The sequence below is a fragment of the Formica exsecta genome, unplaced genomic scaffold (genome assembly GCF_003651465.1).
Source record: "Formica exsecta isolate Colony F162 unplaced genomic scaffold, ASM365146v1 scaffold1258, whole genome shotgun sequence".
NCBI classification, from domain to species: Eukaryota; Metazoa; Arthropoda; class Insecta; order Hymenoptera; family Formicidae; genus Formica; species Formica exsecta.
The window spans coordinates 26,426-46,712 of NW_021848591.1; the positions used below are offsets into that span (position 1 = coordinate 26,426).

At 37.5% G+C, this 20,287-nt stretch overlaps 5 protein-coding genes across 7 annotated transcripts; 2 read left to right on the top strand and 3 right to left on the bottom strand.

Moving 5' to 3' along the window:
• Positions 1-325: 325 nt before the first annotated feature.
• LOC115245685 lies at positions 326-2,926 on the bottom strand. The gene is made up of 5 exons (XM_029824109.1): positions 2,785-2,926; positions 2,431-2,729; positions 1,551-2,214; positions 1,247-1,445; positions 326-1,178 (listed from the first exon to the last, which is right to left on the bottom strand). Exons 1-5 carry the CDS (start codon positions 2,924-2,926, stop codon positions 326-328), a joined length of 2,157 nt encoding a protein of 718 aa, XP_029679969.1.
• Positions 2,927-3,001: 75 nt separating this feature from the next.
• LOC115245686 lies at positions 3,002-3,643 on the bottom strand. The gene has a single exon (XM_029824110.1). The coding sequence runs from the start codon at positions 3,641-3,643 to the stop codon at positions 3,002-3,004; it is 642 nt and encodes a 213-aa protein (XP_029679970.1).
• Positions 3,644-11,642: 7,999 nt separating this feature from the next.
• On the top strand, positions 11,643-12,971 carry LOC115245688 (28S ribosomal protein S35, mitochondrial). Its single transcript, XM_029824112.1, has 3 exons — positions 11,643-11,899; positions 11,979-12,595; positions 12,691-12,971. The coding sequence occupies exons 1-3, from the start codon at positions 11,782-11,784 to the stop codon at positions 12,955-12,957; spliced, it is 1,002 nt and encodes a 333-aa protein (XP_029679972.1). The 5' UTR covers positions 11,643-11,781; the 3' UTR covers positions 12,958-12,971.
• Positions 12,972-12,978: 7 nt separating this feature from the next.
• Positions 12,979-14,159, top strand: LOC115245689. Of its 3 annotated transcripts, none has more exons than XM_029824115.1 (4): positions 12,979-13,301; positions 13,428-13,586; positions 13,765-13,948; positions 14,025-14,159. In XM_029824115.1, the coding sequence occupies exons 1-4, from the start codon at positions 13,210-13,212 to the stop codon at positions 14,055-14,057; spliced, it is 468 nt and encodes a 155-aa protein (XP_029679975.1). In that variant the 5' UTR covers positions 12,979-13,209; the 3' UTR covers positions 14,058-14,159. The 3 variants fall into 3 exon arrangements, with proteins under 3 accessions (XP_029679975.1, XP_029679973.1, XP_029679974.1); XM_029824113.1 differs by having other exon boundaries at positions 12,981-13,301; positions 13,392-13,586; XM_029824114.1 differs by lacking the exon at positions 12,979-13,301 and having other exon boundaries at positions 13,315-13,586.
• On the bottom strand, positions 14,144-19,638 carry LOC115245687 (kinesin-like protein KIF18A). The gene is made up of 3 exons (XM_029824111.1): positions 19,227-19,638; positions 15,825-18,408; positions 14,144-14,673 (listed from the first exon to the last, which is right to left on the bottom strand). The coding sequence occupies exons 2-3, from the start codon at positions 18,386-18,388 to the stop codon at positions 14,634-14,636; spliced, it is 2,604 nt and encodes an 867-aa protein (XP_029679971.1). The 5' UTR covers positions 18,389-18,408; positions 19,227-19,638; the 3' UTR covers positions 14,144-14,633.
• Positions 19,639-20,287: the final 649 nt, after the last annotated feature.

Consider the following 20,287-nt stretch of genomic DNA (forward strand, 5'->3'; position numbering starts at 1 on the left):
GATACACCGTTCGCGCTAACAGCGTTCGCGCGCGCAGATATCTTACAACGAACACGCTACTACTTCGATGCGCCGCCGCTCGCGCCCTTACCGATATGTCTCGTACACAACATACCGCCCACCAAATTCAAGTCACTAATTTCCTTATCATTTGAAGAAGAAGGTAGCTTACAGAGCTTAGTAATAGAACGTTTGAAATCACCGCTGGAAGTTCGAACCGTAACGACACGAACCCAACCATCTTCTCCGGAATGCAACTTGACAATTCGTCCTAATTTCCATCTTAGCGGAGAGAGACCTTCTTCCTTTAATATTACAAGGTCATTTATGAAGGTTGTGGTATCTTACATTTCGTGTGAGCTTGGAGATCAGAAATATATTTCGCCGCCCACCGTTTCCAAAAATGTTGAACGACTTGTTGCACCAACTGCCATCGATTTAATCGATTCATCTTGACATCGTCGAAATTGACGTCCGTCAATCCAGTCAAAGATTCTCCAACCAGAAAATGTGCTGGAGTGAGTGGCTGAATGTCCGAAGAATCAGCCGACAATGATGAAAGAGGTCTTAAATTTAAACATGCTTCTATCTGCACCAATACTGTTGTTAATTCCTCGAATGTAAAAAGAACGTTATCCGTGATACGCTTAAGATGGTATTTGCAAGATTTCACTCCTGCTTCCCAAAGACCTCCCATGTGCAGAGACCCAGGAGGAACGAACTTCCACTCAATGCCTTCATTAGCAAGCTCTACACCAATATTTCCCTCAGCTTCTAACTTGGCAAATTGGTACATTTCCTTCAGTTCGCGATTCGAACCCACAAAATTTGTTGCATTATCACTGTATAACGTACATGGGCGTCCGCGTCTACCTATGAATCTGCGGAGCGTTGCGATAAAGGCAGCTGAAGTTAATTCGCTGGTGGCTTCTAGATGAATCGCTCTCGTTGCAAAGCAAACAAACAAGGCAACATAAGACTTGTTGGGCTTACGTCCTCGTCCTTTGTTGACTAGAGTTGTAATGGGTCCGGCAAAATCAACGCCAGTGATTGAGAATACTCGACTAGGACGTACTCGATCCATGGGCAAGGAACCCATAACTTGCGCCAATTCGCGTGGATTGGTTCTAGCGCATCGTACACAGGAGTGACAAACTTGCCTGGCCAAATCACGACCCCTGAGTGTCCAATAACGCTCTCTAATTGATGATAAAAGAAGGAGTTGACTTGCATGTAACAAACGCACGTGTTCCCTTCCATACAATAATTTTGAGAATCGATTTTTGACGGTAATATGATGGGATGCCTTTGTTCGAATAGTAAGACTGAATATTGTAGACGGCCGCCCACCCTAAGCAGTCCTTGTTCGTCAAAAAATGGATGTAATCGTAGAAGTTTGCTGAAGATCTTCAAATCGCGATGCCTTTGCAGTGCCGAAATCTTGTCTAAAAAATGAAAAGATTGCACGTAAACAATGAGACGTCTATGAGCACGTTGCAATTCGAGAGATGTTAATCGTCCTAACTCTCTCTCTCTCTCGCTCGACCTGCCTCGTAAGTTGATGACGAATCGCACACAATAAGTCAATACTCGTTCGACCTTTGTGAGAGAAGAATACTTGTCCAGAATCTCTTGAAATATAGCTTGCTTGTCTCTGATTAGATGACAAGTCTGCTCTTTCTTGCGCTCCTCTGCTCCGGCTTCTTCCAAAATTTCGCTCGACTCTTTGGCCTGCAGCAGTCCATTGCACAATGTCGGACTTATTTCCTGCAACCAATTTAGGCCCGTCCACCATAACTTGGATCCTTGCAATTGGTGTGGACTAACCCCACGAGATATTAGATCAGCTGGATTTTCCTTTCCTCTGACGTGTCCCCAATGTTCCGCAGGAACCCTCTCCACGATTTCCACTACCCGATTCGATACGAATGATTTCCAACATGACACATCTCCATGTATCCAGTACAATGCAACCTTAGAGTCCGACCATGCTTGCAAACCGTCTACTTTCGTACGTATGCACTTCGTTACACTGGTGATCAGCCTCGCCAAGAGAACTGCGCTACATAATTTCAAGCGAGGTATGGAGGTCGGTTTAACTGGAGCTACTCGTGATTTGGAGCAAAGTAATCTGGATGAAAGCACGCCTTCCTCGTTTTCCACTTGAACGTTTAGACATGCACCATATGCGTGCTCGGACGCGTCGCAAAATCCCTGTAAATATGTTTTAGTTGGTGCATAACATCCAATTACATTCCTAGGTATGGTAAGCGCCTCCACAGCATTCAATTCTTGTTGGAATCGCTCCTATTTCTCGACAAGTAAGCTGGGAAGACACTCGTCCCAACCGCATGCAAGTTGCCAAGTTTCTTGCATAATTATCTTTGCGGTCGTCAAGATAGGTCCCACTAAACCTAGAGGATCAAAAACCTTGCTGATGGCTGACAATATTTGCCGCTTCGTGTTGGCTGATTCAATCTTCTCTATAGAAAATTGAAATTTATCGTTGTTGGGATTCCACTCAAGACCTAGGGTTTTAACCGTATCGCTGTCATCAATACTTAGCTTAGAGAATCCTTTTCGCCTCTCGGAAGGAACATGTGATAAACTGTCGATCCGATTGGAGCGCCACTTGTGAATCTCAAATCCACCGCTTTGTAACAATACGTCGAGCTGTTTCTGTAATATGACCGCTTCTTGAATGTTACGAGCGCCAGTCAGAATATCGTCTACATACATATCGTCCAAAATAACTTATGTCGCATTAGGATATAATTCCTTTGCCTCCTCTGTGAGTCAGCGAACACATTTGATTGCCAAATACGATGAACTCGCTACACCATATGTCACCGTATTTAGTTGAAACTCTCATACGGTTCCATAGTAGAGAATCTCCACAATATACGTTGGTATTTCCTATCCGCATGATACATGACTATTTGGCAATACATTTTCCGCAAATCTCCGACAAGCGCTACGTTATGAAACCGAAAGCGTATGATTATTTCAACCAAGTTTGTTGCAACGTGGGTCCTACGCAAAGTACATCGTTCAAAGACAATTTCGAATCTGTCTTGCTAGATGCATCGAATACAGTGCGCAATTTCGTACTAGAACTCGCTTCTTTAATTACTCCGTGATGCGGTAAGTAAATTATCGGATGTTGATCAACCGGCATGATATCGCTTACTAAAGACATATGATCTAGATCTAAATATTCTTGCATGAATTCTGAATATCGCTCATATAAAATCTTGTCACGCTGGAATCGACGCTCCAATTGATTTAACCGCCTAATCGCAACCGATCTTGATTCGCCCAACTCGCTCGGGTCTCGGCGAAAGGGCAACCTAACTGTGAAACGACCATCGCTATTACGAGTTGTGGTACATTTGAAATACTTTTCGCATTTTAATTCTTCCTCGGAAAACCTTCGCTCATTGTCGGGCGGCACGAATTCTAGTTCCCAAAATCTTTCTAAGTTACGATTTAATGTCTCGCAGTGGTCGACGAAACAAAGTAAAGTAGTGATATTGTCACGATTGCCACTTAATCTACTTGCCGGCATAATCGGAATTAGTCCCGCAACCACCCAACCTAGCTTTGTGTTTTGCAACACCGGTTGATCCTTACCGGCGTCCATCTTTCCCGCCTCTAACAAATCAAAAAACAATTCTGTTCCTACTAACATGTCAATTGAACTTGATTTATAAAATTCGGAATCCGCAAGCTTGATATTCGACGGAAATTATAACGAATTTCGATCTATCTCGACTGATGGCAATTTTTTGGTGATCGTGGGTATTACTAAACAATGAACATTTGTTTGAAAACCGGAATGTTTAGATTGTATAACTACATCATAACTTTGACTTACTCGACTCTCTAATTCATTCAAACCCGTGACAATTTCCGACATCCGAGCGAGTTTTATTCCTAGCTTATTACATGCTGAGAATGTTACAAAATTAGCTTCGCTTGCGCTGTCTAACAGAATCCGTATCGCTAATCTTGCTCCATTGTGACATACTGTATTAAGTATGGCAGTAGCCATAAGCACTTGTCGCCTTGCAGGAATATTCGTTGAATAATATACTAATACATTGCTGCTTATTTTGCTGCCTGCATCAGGCATTGCCCTTTCGATGACATTTTCTTCCCTCGGACGATCCTTGTCCCCTCCTGAACGATGACACAATGTGTTGTGTCTTTTTGAACATTCTTTGCAGGATCCCATCCTGCATGTCCTTACGAAATGATCGTTACAAAGGCAGTTGCTGCACAATCTTAGTCGATGTATCTTCTTGATTCTTTCATCAATGGACATAGTTAGAAAGAGTGAGTCTCGATTGCGCACATTACCGATCGGACACGACAATATTTCCCAATTGGACACAAGCTCGATCGGACACAGTCCCGATCGGACACAGACCCGATTGGACACAGTTTCGATCGGACACATACTGTTGCAATCGGACACAGTCCCAATCAGGCACAGGCTCGATCGGACACAGACCCAATCGGACACAATTCCGATCGGACACATATGGTTGCAATCGGACACAGATCCGATTGGGTCTGTGTCCGATCGAGCCTGTGTCCGATTGCAACAGTATGTGTCCGATCGGAACTGTGTTTAATTGGGTCTGTGTCCGATCGAGCCTGTGTCCGATTGCAACAGTATGTGTCCGATCGGAACTGTGTTTAATTGGGTCTGTGTCCGATCGAGCCTGTGTCCGATTGCAACAGTATGTGTCCGATCGGAACTGTGTTTAATTGGGTCTGTGTCCGATCGAGCCTGTGTCCGATTGCAACAGTATGTGTCCGATCGGAACTGTGTTTAATTGGGTCTGTGTCCGATCGAGCCTGTGTCCGATTGCAACAGTATGTGTCCGATCGGAACTGTGTTTAATTGGGTCTGTGTCCGATCGAGCCTGTGTCCGATTGCAACAGTATGTGTCCGATCGGAACTGTGTTTAATTGGGTCTGTGTCCGATCGAGCCTGTGTCCGATTGCAACAGTATGTGTCCGATCGGAACTGTGTTTAATTGGGTCTGTGTCCGATCGAGCCTGTGTCCGATTGCAACAGTATGTGTCCGATCGGAACTGTGTTTAATTGGGTCTGTGTCCGATCGAGCCTGTGTCCGATTGCAACAGTATGTGTCCGATCGGAACTGTGTTTAATTGGGTCTGTGTCCGATCGAGCCTGTGTCCGATTGCAACAGTATGTGTCCGATCGGAACTGTGTTTAATTGGGTCTGTGTCCGATCGAGCCTGTGTCCGATTGCAACAGTATGTGTCCGATCGGAACTGTGTTTAATTGGGTCTGTGTCCGATCGAGCCTGTGTCCGATTGCAACAGTATGTGTCCGATCGGAACTGTGTTTAATTGGGTCTGTGTCCGATCGAGCCTGTGTCCGATTGCAACAGTATGTGTCCGATCGGAACTGTGTTTAATTGGGTCTGTGTCCGATCGAGCCTGTGTCCGATCGGGACTGTGTCCGATCGAACATGTGTCCGATCGGGAAATACTGTTGTGTCCGATCGGTAATGTGTGCAATCGGGACGATCCCGCTAGAAACTTATCACTGGTTAAAAAATGTTCACGCTAGAAACTTATCACTGGTATAAAAAATGTTCACCGTGGCATAAATAGCACCTGACTTGTTCAGCTGACGTCGCTAGCGTTGCTAATTTCGTATTTTCCATTTTCTTTGTTTGATTGCGAGTTTTTGTCCTACTCTTTTCTGTTCCAATTTTATGCGTACCGCTCTTATCCTTAGACCTTGCTTCAACACGCTCTAACATTTGACACCTTTTCTGTAAGAAATCGGTTAAAGCATTTAATAAAATTTCATTTGTGTTACCTTCCTGTTCCCAAGCACGTAGTGTTGTCACATCCAACTTTGCTTCAACTATGTGGATTATAAGCTCGTCCCATGAATCGAGCGGCAATTTCAGCACCTTCAAAATTCGCAAATGCTTCGAAGTGTAATCGACCAACCCTTGAATCGCATTTGCTGATTCTCTTTCCACCTTTGGCATTGTGAAAAGACACTGAATATGTTTTTTCTTAATAGCCCTTGGATCATCAAATCGCTTATTCAATAGTTCCCATGCGATTTTATAATTATCTTCTGTCAGCTCGATTGCTTCGATAATTTTAGCTGCATTGCCAGTCAATGACGTAGCTAAATATTGAAATTTCTGAATGGCTGGAATACTCTCATTATTATGTATTAATGACTGAAACGTTTCCGAAAATCTTTTCCACTCTTCCATACGACCGTCAAAGGTGGGAAGCTTGACCACTGGTAATTTAACCTTTGACTCATGGTTACTGTTACCGTTTGTGACTGATATCCGACGAATAAGCTCTGTTTGTTGCTGCAGCATTTGCGCTAATATCTCGTTACTCGCTGGCGCTTGTGCCCTGAACCCTGCCGATTCTATATTATTTAACCATCGTTTTAAACATATTTTCGTGCTTACATACTTTTCGTCGAAATCGGCGTCCTCTGACAAGTCCGCGATCGTGCCCTCGTTGTCTAACGCGACGATTTGCTGTTGTATTGCTTCAAACTCACTATGAATTTCGTCCAACCTTGCTAGGAATACTTTAATTTTTTCCGTGACAACCATAGATTTTTGAACTTGATCTATCTTAGTTCTTAGTCTTGTCAATTTAGCCTTAATGAATCCTCGCTTTTAGTGCAGCGCAACGATCGATTCCATGTTTCTTGGTTATGTTAATTCTGTGGACTATATTTACTGTTGTATCTCGTTTCAATCCGTATCCGGCTCGAAGGACCAATGTTTTGGCTGGTAATAAATCTTAGAAAAATTGCTAGATAACTCAATCTTTAATACAACCTCTTACGCCTTGATACACCGTTCGCGCTAACAGCGTTCGCGCGCGCAGATATCTTACAACCATAGACATAGTATATCTAGACCGAGCGTTTGCCTTTATTTAAGGAGTAGGGGTAAAGATGCACGTAGAAAAAGACATACTCTGTTTCGTGCCCCTTGCGTTCTCTCTCGCTCGCACGTAGCATAGCGTACTCTTTCGCTATGCTACATGCGAGTGAGAGAGAACGCAAGGGGCACGGAACAGAGTATGTCCTTTTCTACGTGCACCTTGGCTCTCACTCCTCAACACTCGGTCTAGATATACTATGTCTATGCTTACAACGAACACGCTACTACTTCGATGCGCCGGCGCTCGCGCTACTCACTCGATGCGCCGACGCTCGCGCCCTTACCGATATGTCTCGTACACAACACCCCTTATATTCTCAAATTTTATTTTAGAATCAACAATTGACTGACAGCCCATTTATCCCAAATCATTATCTTAATTCCTATTCCATCACTTTAATAATAAAAGAAACTCCTGTCAAGCATTAGCATGTTGTTGACAGTTTCCTAGTCAGTCAATTTTAATAACCCCCCAATAATAATTTATTTTCCTGCAATCACTTATGTTAGGAACATTCCTAATATCAATACTAGACAAATTTAAACTTTGCTTAAAACCTATACTGTTGTTGTCACTCAGGGTGATCCAATCTTTGAAACCCAATTGCTGTGGGTTTATTGCCCCGGTGACACTCTACCCTTTTCCTGAATTTCCATCATCATCGAGCATCGAAGCATGCCCTAGACCAACACCCGCCCATCATCACCCTATATAATTCCATCGTGTCTGTCGAGCATATTGTGTCCTTGACAATCATCGTCATCGAGCTCATAGTGGGCCCTTGATTGACGCCTTCCTTATAACCTTCCAATAAAACTGACAGCAGGAGGTTAAATAAAATACTAAATATACCATCATTCTAATCTCACTCGGACGTGGTCCAACCTTCAAAATCTGGTTGCCGAGGTTTATTGCCCCGGCGACACTCTACCCTTTCTCCCAAATTTCCATCGTCATCGAGCATCTAAGCATGCTCTAGACCGACACCCTCCCATCATCACCCTATATAATTCCATCGTCATCGAGCATCGAAGCATGCTCTCGATCGACATTTTTCCCATATCTTAGGCCCTGCGCACAATAGAGAAAATATTAGGAATAGGAATAAAATATTAAATATCAGGAGGAGCAATTTGGAATTATTTTACTTCAAACAAGGAAACGGAATGGATTAATTATTATTTCTAATTTCTATTTTTTTATTTCATTATGCGTTAATCCATTCCGTTCCCTTGTTTGAAGTAAAATAATTCCAAATTGCTCCTCCTGATATTTAATATTTTATTCCTATTCCTAATATTTTCTCTATTGTGCGCAGGGCCTTAGACCTTCCTTTGGAATTAAAATTTAGAATTGTATGAAACCAGTAAAATCTAGTATTGATATTAATCAAAGACACTTTTCCATAATTAAAAACCCGATCCCTTAATAAAACCATTTTAATTCCATCTAATTCCAATTCTTATAAATAATTGATATTTTTTCTTAATTCCTTCTCTTATTATAATATTCTTCTTTAACTTATTAATTATTTTTCTAACTCTTATTATTTAAAGCATTATGTTACTCTCGAATCACATATTGTTCGAAACGGCTGCACGTGTAGCAGTCTTGCATTTGTTACTCTCCGCTTAATTAACGAGAGCATGAGTAGGTAATATCAATCAAGCCGCGTTCAGCAGAGAAAACCGCTTAGTAGCAATCGAATGTGATTGGTTTTTACTTTTAGAACCAACGAATCAACGTTAAGTATTGACAAGACGATAACTGAGCGCTTTCTCTGCTGAACGCGACCAATGTTTACCTTCTCTAATTTTGAAATTTAACGCGCAAGGCTCATGTCGGTTGTTCGAAATTATCACCTTCAAAGCCATCATGAATCATTGTGACTGTTAACTTGTCAAAACCAAACGACAAAACAGAACCGCGCAAGAGAAACAATAATAGTGATGAAGAGTAACATAACAATTAAAGTCACCCCCACTGCGACACTCGAGCTGGGTTTCTAGACATTAGAACGTTCTAGAAAACGCCACTTATAAAACCAGCGACCGTGAGTGACGCGGCGCCAGATCGCTTTCGTATCGTTCACATTCGAAGTCATCTACGCATTCGCTCCTTTTTTTGAAGTTGCTTGCTTCAGCTCACATACGTGAACAGTTAAAACATTTGCGAAATCCTTTTATTTGAGGAGCTTTTGTACATATTTCTGTAAATATACGTTGATTTAATTTCCTTTGTTAAATTTGTGGTTTTTTTGCTATACAATCTCGACAGTTACATTGTGTGCATGTTTCCTACGTGTGATTCGTGAAATTATTGATTGAGCTATCTAACACATATGAATATTTGCGCATGCGTATATCCCTATATCTAACATCTAGTAAAAACTCCTAGTAAAGATTAGTTCCGTGCCTTACGTCATTCCCCTGGAATCCACTAGATCAGTCCTAGCTCTCGACGTCCCTGGGGTATAGAGCTCCGTAAAGTTAGCCGGACCACTTTAACTTTTTAATAATTAAAATTATCTAATCATTTGGTGGTCGTTTGGTGATGATTGGTAGTCTAATTAAAACGTTTGGTAGTCAATCGTTTTTTTTTTTAAATTAAATAATTATTAAATAATTATTAAATAATAAAATATTGGTGTAAAGTTACCCGGACATTTTTTAATTTTTAGTCTAATCGATTAAATGAGAGCTTATTTAATGCAGAATCGTTAGGTGGTCACAAATGTTTTAAGGTACATTTTCACGAGCGGCTGAAATCGATCGTTTGAGCGACAAAATGGATCACGTGATCGAAATGGACGAATGAGTGACAATGGTCTGGCCGCTGATTCGTCCATTTCGATCACGTGATCCTTTTTGTCGCTCAAACAATCGATTTCAGCGGCTCGTAAAAATGTACCTTTATTTACAACGTTTGATGGTCCATAATTTATCCAATAAGTAAAAAAAGCCATGTGCGGTTAGGTAGTGAGGATGACTAAAAGGGCCAATTTCACCAAGTCCGGTTAGATGAATCGACGGTTAAAATTAGCAGGGTGGTTAACTGAAATGACATGAATGCTTGGTTTTTCTTCACCTCTATTTTCTGTTAGCCACCCTGCTAATTTTAACCATCGGTTTATCTAACCCATTAATATACAGGGTGGTCCATTTTAAAAGAGCCAGTCAAATATCTCGAAAAATATAGAAGATACGGAAAAACGTTTCAGACAAAAGTTGTTTGGTTCGATGGGGGACATAAGATGGTGCCATTTATGTGACCTTGGATAGTCATTTGAAGGTCACATGAAGGTCACTTTCAATTTCTTAAATGGAAACCCCCATTTTTCATTGCATATTCTTATAACTTATGTCGAGAGCTTTCCAATAGGTTACATTAGTCACAATGTGTGTGTACACAAGAGTATGTATATCTACAGACACGATGCTTGTATGTGCACATAATTAAATGCATTTAATCGATTAGACTAAAAATTAAAAAATGTCCGGCTAACTTTACACCAATATTTTAATTATTTAATTAAAAAAAAAGATTGACCACCAAACGTTTTAATTAGGCTACCAATCATCATCAAACGACCACCAAACGATTAGATAATTTTAATTATTAAAAAGTTAAAGCGGTCCGGCTAACTTTACGGAGTTGGGGTATAGTCGGTGGAAGCAGGTTGCCCTATAAAAAATAGAGAGCTATCCTTTTCTCACTAATTGAGGTATAGTAAGAAAAGAGCGTTGTCGAGACGTAAGGGCCTCAGCACAATAAAAGGAATAAGGAACAGGGAATAGAGAACAGAGAACAACGGCATTGGAGGGAATGCGCGCACAACACTTGTGTGCGCATTTCCTCCAATGCCGTTATTCTCTGTTCTCTATTTCCTGTTCCTTATTCCTTTTATTGTGCTGAGGCCCTAACAGTGTGTGTGCTGTGTGCGCATGTGTGTGTACATACTTTTCGGGGCCATGTATTTTGTAGGAATTAACGATCTAGTAATATATAGAAGTCTGTGACTGGCAGTGAATTTCAGAACACAATCTAGGGGAGAACCTTAGAACATATAGGGCCAATTTCACCAAGTCCGGTTAGATTAAGGGTGCATCCCGATGGAGAAAGAATAAAAATATACCACATACAATTGTATCTATTTTTTAAATTTGTAATAAGAATAATTTAACCTAATCTATTTTATAAGTGTGTGTCACGTTAAATATAAAATAATATAAATGGAAGGGGAATAGCAGGCTGAAAAGTATCGGAAGAAAGTGAGAAAGAAAATCGTAGTTGCCTCTCTCTTGTGAGTAACTACACATACAAGCATCGTGTCTGTAGTATACATACTTTTGTGTACACACACTTTGGCCGCATTCGGCAGAGAAAACCGCTTAGTAGCAATCGAATGTGATTGGTTCTTACTTTTAGAACCAACGAATCAACGTCAAGTGTTGACAAGATCAGATAACTGAGCTTTCTCTGCTGAATGCGGCCATTGTGACTAATGTAACCTTATTTTTCATTGGGCCAAACCGGTAAGCCGTGCATGCGCACTTTTGAGCAGTTTCTCATAAAAGAGAGGCAACTATAATTTTCTTTCTCACTTCCTTCCGACATGTTTTTCTATCGGGAAACAAGACATTCCCCTTCCATTTATATATGTTCTAAGGTCTGGGAAGAACTTTGCTTTCAGGTTAGATTAGTTCAGGTTCAGATCAAGTGAATTATCTGTTGTGGCACAGGACTAATGATTATTTTTATTTAAAATTGTATTTGTGGTTGTTTCAAATCTGCATAAAGATGTTGTCATTCAGGTGTAGATATAAGGCGGTAAGCCTTACTCAAAATTTATCGAAAGCATTGAAATTTTTGTCGACGCATTCAAATGCTCCGGAAGCGAACAGCAACGAGCCGGAACGTTAGCACCAATTATCTAACCACCTACTTTCTAATCTGTTGGAAACAAAAAAAGGTTAATACGTATTTTCGTTTTTCAGAATTCCGCGTACTGGAACTTTACTCGCAAAAAAGAGCTATGCAGGAGAAGCGAAAGACACGAAAAATTTCCGTACCACCACCGAGAGCTACGGATATGCCTGTCGACCAGGACTGGCCGTCAGTATGGCCAGGTGCCCGAACTTTTCACCCCGCTACGGTACCTCTACCACTGCGTCAAGGATACCAGGAAAAGGGCGTGCCACCCAATAAATACGCTAATGCCGAGCTCATGAAAATACCAAACTTCTTGCATCTAACACCGCCAGCAATTCAGAGGCATTGCGAAGCGTTGAAGCAATTTTGCACAAAGTGGCCTACAACTTTGGAAGATAAAGAAAAGTGTACGAAGCATTTTCCCGTCGAGATTATAACATCCGATTATTGTTATTCTTCGCCAACCATTAGAGATCCACTTGCTAGGATTGTGAGTCTGCAAGTGAAACTATCCTCGCTTTATTTAGACACTCATGCCAAAGATAAATTATTAAGATTATTGGGAAATAAATACAATCCAGAAACAGATATAATAACAATAACGGCTGATAGGTGTCCAACTAAAAAGCAAAATTTAGAATATGCATGGTATCTTCTCACGGCAGTATATCATGAATCTTGGGTAAGTAATGTTAACAACAGTCAAAAATTAATGCAAATAAATGTACAGTTTAATTTTCTTTATCACACATAATTCTCGAATCTTTTATATTGTAGAGAGTGGAACCTTGGGAAGCTGAGAAATCTATAGCAGACATGGAATATTTCGATTGGGACACTAGCCAGAGTCGTACGAGTCTAGTAACTCTGTATATGTGGCCGATATCGCCAACTGATTACGATTACGAAACTATTCCGCATGCGACAGAATATAAAATTGCCGTCTCGGATCTTATAAACAACGGTGAAGATCAATATTCGACCAATAAATACAAAGAAGCCGTAAAAAATTTGTTAAGTCTTAAATGTGACAATAAAGATTGAACCAAAATAGCAAAGCGAATTAAATTCATCATTTTACCAGCAGTACCATCGTTTCCTACGATTTCCGTAAACGAGGAGGGATGTCCTACTTTCAAAATCAATTTGTCATGCACACACAATTTTACGCTCATTAGAAAAAAAGACATACATTATAATAATATAATAATGTAATGAGATTGAAATTGTGTTATCTGTATTTGTATTCGAATTTACCATAATTTAAGTTTTACTATTTACTTTAACAATTGGAGCATGTACGGACTCGAGAATGAGACCGTTATCATTTTTCCCGATATTTACATATATAATGCATCGGAAACGTCAAGATACCTTATTATTGAAATGTGAGTAAACATATAGACATAAAAAAAAATGCTGAAAATTTCATTGTTACTTGGTGTATTTGATACAATCCTTTGTGAAATTCATACAAGATCGGAGACAACTACAAGCCAAGCATCATCTTGCAGAAATCCACCTCTATGTTACTTATCGGATACATACAAGATGGAATCAAAGAGCATGTTTTTACCTTACACAAATTCTCACAATTATGGCAGGCAACAGTCGAATCTTCAACGTAGTTACTATAGTGGATTCGACTCATCTACATTACCAGCTTATTACTCGTAAGTAATAATTTTAAATAAGTAAGAGTAAGTAATAATAAAGTAAAATAATAAAAAGTAATTTTTAAATATCAATATAATTATAATTAATATTTTTGTTGCAATTATATTATAGTATGAAGTATAAGTATAGAATTATATCATAGTTGATAATAATAATATTACATATATATTTTAGGGCTTTTGATCCCATCAGTGTGTTAGCATCATTAGCATTTTTGGCATTTCTATTGCAATCATTCGCTTCGCTCTTTGATCGTTCGAGATCAATTTTGCCAACGATAATTAGTGGCCGACAATCGACCATGGACTTGACCATTCCAGAAATTTCGAAACATGTGTCGCGCGCTTTGCAAGAATATGTAAGTATTTCAAATTGAATAACATACAGAGTACGAATAATGAAACAGTAAAATATTATAATACATTAATTTTCAGGAAGATCTCAATGAAGATTTAGAGAGCAAATAATTGACAAGATAATGACAATTTTTTGCCATTTACATGTAACTTATATAGCAATTTCTGTCTTTCTTATTGTACAACTGATTTTTTTAACGATTTCTATAAATGATTTATTTTTTTTCTTAAAAATACAAGTAGTCGACATTCTACACACAACAGAAACTCTATATTTCGATTCAAACAAAATCTCTTTTGAATCTTGAATAACTTTTAAAAAATATAATTATACATCTCTCACTCCCTCTCTCATGCACACAAATACATAAAATATAATAATTTACAGTTATACGAAAATTATCGTTTTAATTTTCTTGATATATTGCATTACTACATTTATATATATTTTTCTTTCCAAGCTAAGACATAAGATAATATTAAAAAGTCATTTTATTGTATAGTCAACTTTAAATATATAGTCAAGAGAGGTCTATTTAAGAAATTACAATATTCAGTATTACATATATTTTGTTCGGATTTACTCGATCCTTGTTAAAATTATAACTATTTAGCCTAATATTGATAAGGCCACTATTTTCCCAATGTTAAATTGAAAAGATGGACATCTCAAATTTTGATCTGACATTACCATGGAACTCTAGTAGATGGTAGAGCTGGAGTAGGTCTGTAATAAAATATTGTATTTATATTAAACTATTATTAAAATATTATATATACAGGGCGTCCCAAAAAAGCCACCAGATGTTTTTTTAATAATAAATTCTTTGGCTAAAACGATTTGGAGATAATTTTTTCTCGATGGGTAAATATCAAGAAAGGTCATCATTTTTTGCAATTTTTCATTTTTTATTGTATCTTTGTAACTAAGCCTTAAATTAAAATACTCTCTCTCTCTCTCTTTATTAAACTCTGAAATTAATTGAAAAATGTGGTTTTGTTAATCTTTTAACTCTCTCCACAATGTTTAGTTTGTAAAAAACCTTTCTTTTTCAATAGCTTATATTTCGAAAATTATTGATGCCTCCACTATTTTTACTGAGAAAAAATCGTTCAAATTGACTAGAGAATCTGTTATTAAAAGGACATTTGGTTTTGGGACACTTATTTGTTACTTAGAATTAAATGTAAAATCAAGTAACACTACTGATAATTGAAAGGGAGCCTCTACAGCTGTCGGTATAATTGTTACTCGATTCTTTCAGCAAATCAAAATGAATAAGCAAAGTGTTAATATACAACACATTATCTTGTACAACACATAATTATTTACTTTCCGATTAATGAAAGCACTAAAGCAGCAGAAATTTTGCATAGATTTAGTGCTCAGTTTGAAAAGTTCTTTCAAATATTGGGCAAAATCTTTCAAAAAAGGAAAAACAAAAATCATTCTATCATCTAATTATAAAGTTTTGTCATACGAAGGAAATAAAAGGCTAAATATAAAGTTTTGCATAAGAAATCTTCTGGCTTATGTCACAAAATATTCTTCCAAGTATATTTATATAATTTTAATAAATCTATATTTTGAGTAACTTATGTTTAAAAATTTTTCGAACGTTTTAAAAGCATTGCATTGAAGTAAACAGAGACTATATAAAAGAGATAAATTTAATTTTTTTGTAATTTATCTTTAAGAATAAATTTAAATAAATAAATTTTTGGATTTTAATTTGTATGTGTGTGAATTGCCTCATATTTTGATATTACTTACATGTATTTAGAACATTTATCTATTTTAGAAATACTGTTAACAAATTTTTAATATTCGAATAAAGATGTTAACTTCTTATATTAAAAATTTTGTTTATTATTTACCTCTTTCCAAAAGTAGATTTATGGTATGGATGCGTAGTCGTAAGGCCGCGCCTCTCTTTATTACGTATTACCTTGAGCGCCGCATCCGTTCTTTCCTCGGCATTATTGTATCGAGATGAAGTCGGTGTAAAAACAGTTGTATTACTCTTCAGCTTATTTAAAATTGCAATACTCTTCGCGCTCATTTGAGTAGGCTTCTGCTTATTCATATTCTCCTTATCTACACGACCATTATTCTGTACAATACTTTTATTATTCATTAATAACTTTTTCATCTGTTTCGGGGGTGTGCTGCTGTTTTCGCTGTTTTTATCAGATAGTACACGTTTCATTGTTGTGACTTTTACAGTAGTTTTCTCACGTGGAATTTCTTGCACAGATTTATCATTATTATTTTTATAACTATTACTCTCGTCACCTAAATGAAAGATATTATCGATATTATTACTTTCACTTGCAGCAGCGTCAAAAGTAAAATTCAAAATATTCGTATTCTGATCGTCGCATTCCTCATCATTTGTTTCCGATGTTATCGCAACTGCTGGTATAGGATTATTTAATGGGTCCATTGCAACCGTACTTAAACAAGTAAATACATTGAAATTTTCCTCATTGCTTATTGTGTCTGAATCAGACCATTTGATATTTCGGAAACCTTCAAGCAACTTTATTAATTCTTTAAATTCTAGTTGCATTTTATCAGTCATTGTTCCATAGCCTTTCACCATATTATAATAATTTTGCAATGTATTACTCATTACTTTTGTTATAGTGTTAATTGATTGCCTCTCACATTGCAGGAGACTACAAAATTTCTTCATGTGTTGCTGCATATTGGGAATCCAACATTTCTCAATATCGGAAATTTGTAAAAACAATTTACTCTGTAAATTTTCATCAAAAGATTTAACTTTTAGTTGGGAAGTAGTTATTTCTTGTATTTCTGTCTCAACCGAACATAATTCCTGCCATGTCGCTTGCATTTGTGTTTTAAGGGAATCTCTTTGCCGTTGGAAATAGTGTAAAGATTTGTTGATACGAGATTTTCCACTAGCATTATGTTCTTCCGCTGACAAATCATCGGCAGCTGTTGTCAAATTATGCAGTCTTTCATCCGCATCTTTCTTATAAAGTATTCTGCAGGTTAAAATCTTATCAGAACTTTCCAAAGTTAGCATTTTCTCAATCAAATCCTTCTTCTTTTCATATAACTTTGTAAGCTTACAGTGTGTTTCCAACATCAATTTATTCGGTTTATTTACCAATGATGATCCACTCTCAAAAGCTGCTAATTTTGATTTCAAAATATCTATTTCCTTCTTCTGTTCCTCCACTATCTTGATATAACCAGCAACATGCATTTCACAAGACACATTCTTTTTGGCATATGATTTGATTTTCTTTGCACGATTTGCATATCTTAAAGTATTATATGTATCTTCATAAGTAAGGCTAGAGGGACCAATATTAGCTATCATAACAGTATGGCAATTACCACCAAGTGAATCTTTCAATAGCCTCGTAAGTTTGGAATCTCTATATGGAATATGTTTTATACCATCTGCTAGATTATTTATACAATTTCCAAGGGCCAGTAAAGATTTATTAATGTTAGCACCTTCCTTAAACCTTACACCTTTACAACCAGTAGCTGAAGCTCTTTCAGATCCTGCTAAATCGATCATAGACAGCTTGACTCTCTGCACTTGACTATCCAACTTATTAATTATCTTGATATATACTTGGAAAACTGCATGACTTCTACTACTTTCCTTATTTGCATCTGTTGGATGTTGAGTACGGTTCTTATTACCCTCTGCCAACAGTAATAATAATTCTTCAGCGCTTTGGATAGCAACTGGTTCTAAACCAGCAACTACAACTCCGCATCTACCATCTTCTCTCAAGTGTAATTGGCCTGACTTATGCAACAAGTCTTGTACATTCTCATTATATATTTCCAAGTAAGATACACCTAGATGAAATTCGCGATGTTTGCTTTGTTTCTCGATCTCAGAGAAAAGCTCTGCTACAGTACGATACGTAATACCAAGATCTTCTTTATTGCCCAGCATAGTATGAGTTTTACCAGCACCAGTGGCACCATAAGCAAACACAGAGCAATTGTAACCGTCGAGAAGACTAGTAATCAAGTTTTTGGTACTTCCTTCGAATACATTAGTATTGGTAGATGTCGTGCTAAAAATCCTGTCAAAAATGAACTGCAACTGCTTATTCTGTTTCTTCAGCATGTCTCTACTTTTTTGCGCTACATTGTGAAAGAAAAATGGTGTCTCCCGCTCTTTCGGATCAAAAATCAACATTTTATCATCGACAACTTCAACTACCGTTCTGCTATTATCCTGTAGCTCGCGTTCATTATGTGGGCGAACTCTCACAATTACTTTGATAGATATCTCGGAAGTATCCTCGGTTTGCACAATTGCAGTGCCGCTTGTGCTCGGCTTGACTGATTCGCCACTCTGAAACTGCTTTTTTCCTATCGCTTTCATGGCTTTGCCAGGTGAGAGTATCTTACTGAGATCCTTCTTGTTGAAAACCATAACCTTTATGCTCTTGTAGGCTGTGAAATATTAATAGTTTTTATTTAGTAAAATACAGTACCCAAGAAAAATAGGTATAATATTGTTAGATATAAATATGTACAGGGTATTAAAAAAAAATGGTCACATGTTTTGAGAGCAGGTAATATTGATCAAAACAAGAAAAATAAGTCTAATTAACATGAATCCTACAATTAATATCTTCGAAGACACATATCTTTCTATTTGAGCTTTTTGTCCTTTTCTTATTGTTGTGTCACCTTAACCTTTAGATTTTTGGCTATGGGGACACTTAAAGACCTTGGTATATTCAACACCCATCAATGACGTACAAACACTGCAGGATCGTGTTTTCAATGCGTGTCAGCAAATCCAAGAACAGCCAGGTTTATTTGAAAGAATGCGTGATTTTCTGAGATGTAAAACTGAAAAATATGTGACAATAGATGGGAACCACATAGAGCACCTCTTATAATGCTGGCTGCAAAACTAGTAAATACTTTTTTGTTTACTGCATTATAGAGATGACACAACCAATAAAAAAAAGACAAAGAGCTCAAATATGTAGAAAGATAGCCTGTATCTTCAAAGATCTTAATTGTAGGATCCATGTTAATTAGACTTTTTTTTCTTGTTTTGATCAATACTACCTGCTCTTAAAATATGTAACCCTTTTTTTTAACAGTCTGTATAATTAATTGTGAAAAAATCTGTTAACATATGTAATTTTATATATGATTATAATTAATTCTAAATAATTCTGACTATATTATACCATTTTCCTCGGATATCACGCTTTGTTGAAATAATAAAAAAGCAGAATTAAAAGCATGCTTACTCAATTGTTCTCATCAATCCTCACATCGTGATACGGCTGTGTATGACAGGCTATTGCTGCAATTTCAAAATTGTTTCGTCGATTCCAATAACAAGCTCCTCTTATCTAGCGTCCGTGAACACTCTATTCGAAGCAAATATTACCACGAAAGGAAAATGTGTCAAAACTGACGTATATCAGTGAATAAGTACTCGACATCGAGCACGACATGCGGAAAAGCCGTTAGCGTTTATGTTTCAGTTTTGAATTTTAATTTAAGAGTCGGAAGGAAAGATTATGATGACCTCTGTCGGCCAGTCGTGAACTATTAGTTTCGTTTTCTGCATATTATGGCTAAAATAAAGAGAAAATCGTATTCTAACTATGATATTTGTAATCAGCAATATCTAAATATTTTTGCTACAAAACGATTTTTTGAAAAAATGATCAAAATAAAAATTCTAGGGTGCGAACCACAGACTTCGATATATTACTAGACCACTAAGGGCCAATTTCACAAAGTCCGGTTAGATTAAAGCCCGTATCAGACTACGCATTGAAGATTGAGATTGAAGATTGAAGATTGAAATTTGACCAATCAGGACAAAGAAATTTTAGTTCCTTTTGTTCTGTGTGTGTGATTAGTCAAATTCCAATCTTTAATCTTCAATCTTCAATTTTCAATGCGTAGTCTGATACGGGCTTAAGGGTCGGCAGTGTGGCGTTCCTGCGGCTGAATTCAAAATCATTTTTGTTACCAACTTCATGAAATATATTTGTAATCATTTTCACACATTTCATTTATTGATTTAACACTTTACATAACAACAATTCAGAGACCCATATTGGGCGCAGATTTTTTGAGTTATTATGGAATTTTAGCTGACATTAAAAACAAAAAACTTCTAGATAGTGTTACCGGTCTTTCATTTAAAGGAAAACTATCTAAAGTTAATCACTTGTCAATTTGCACTACATTTCCTGACTCACCTTTCCATAAGATCCTTGCTGAATTTCCTGAATTAACTCATTTTGCTCCTATATCAACAAACAAGATTCATCAAATTGAGCATCATATTATT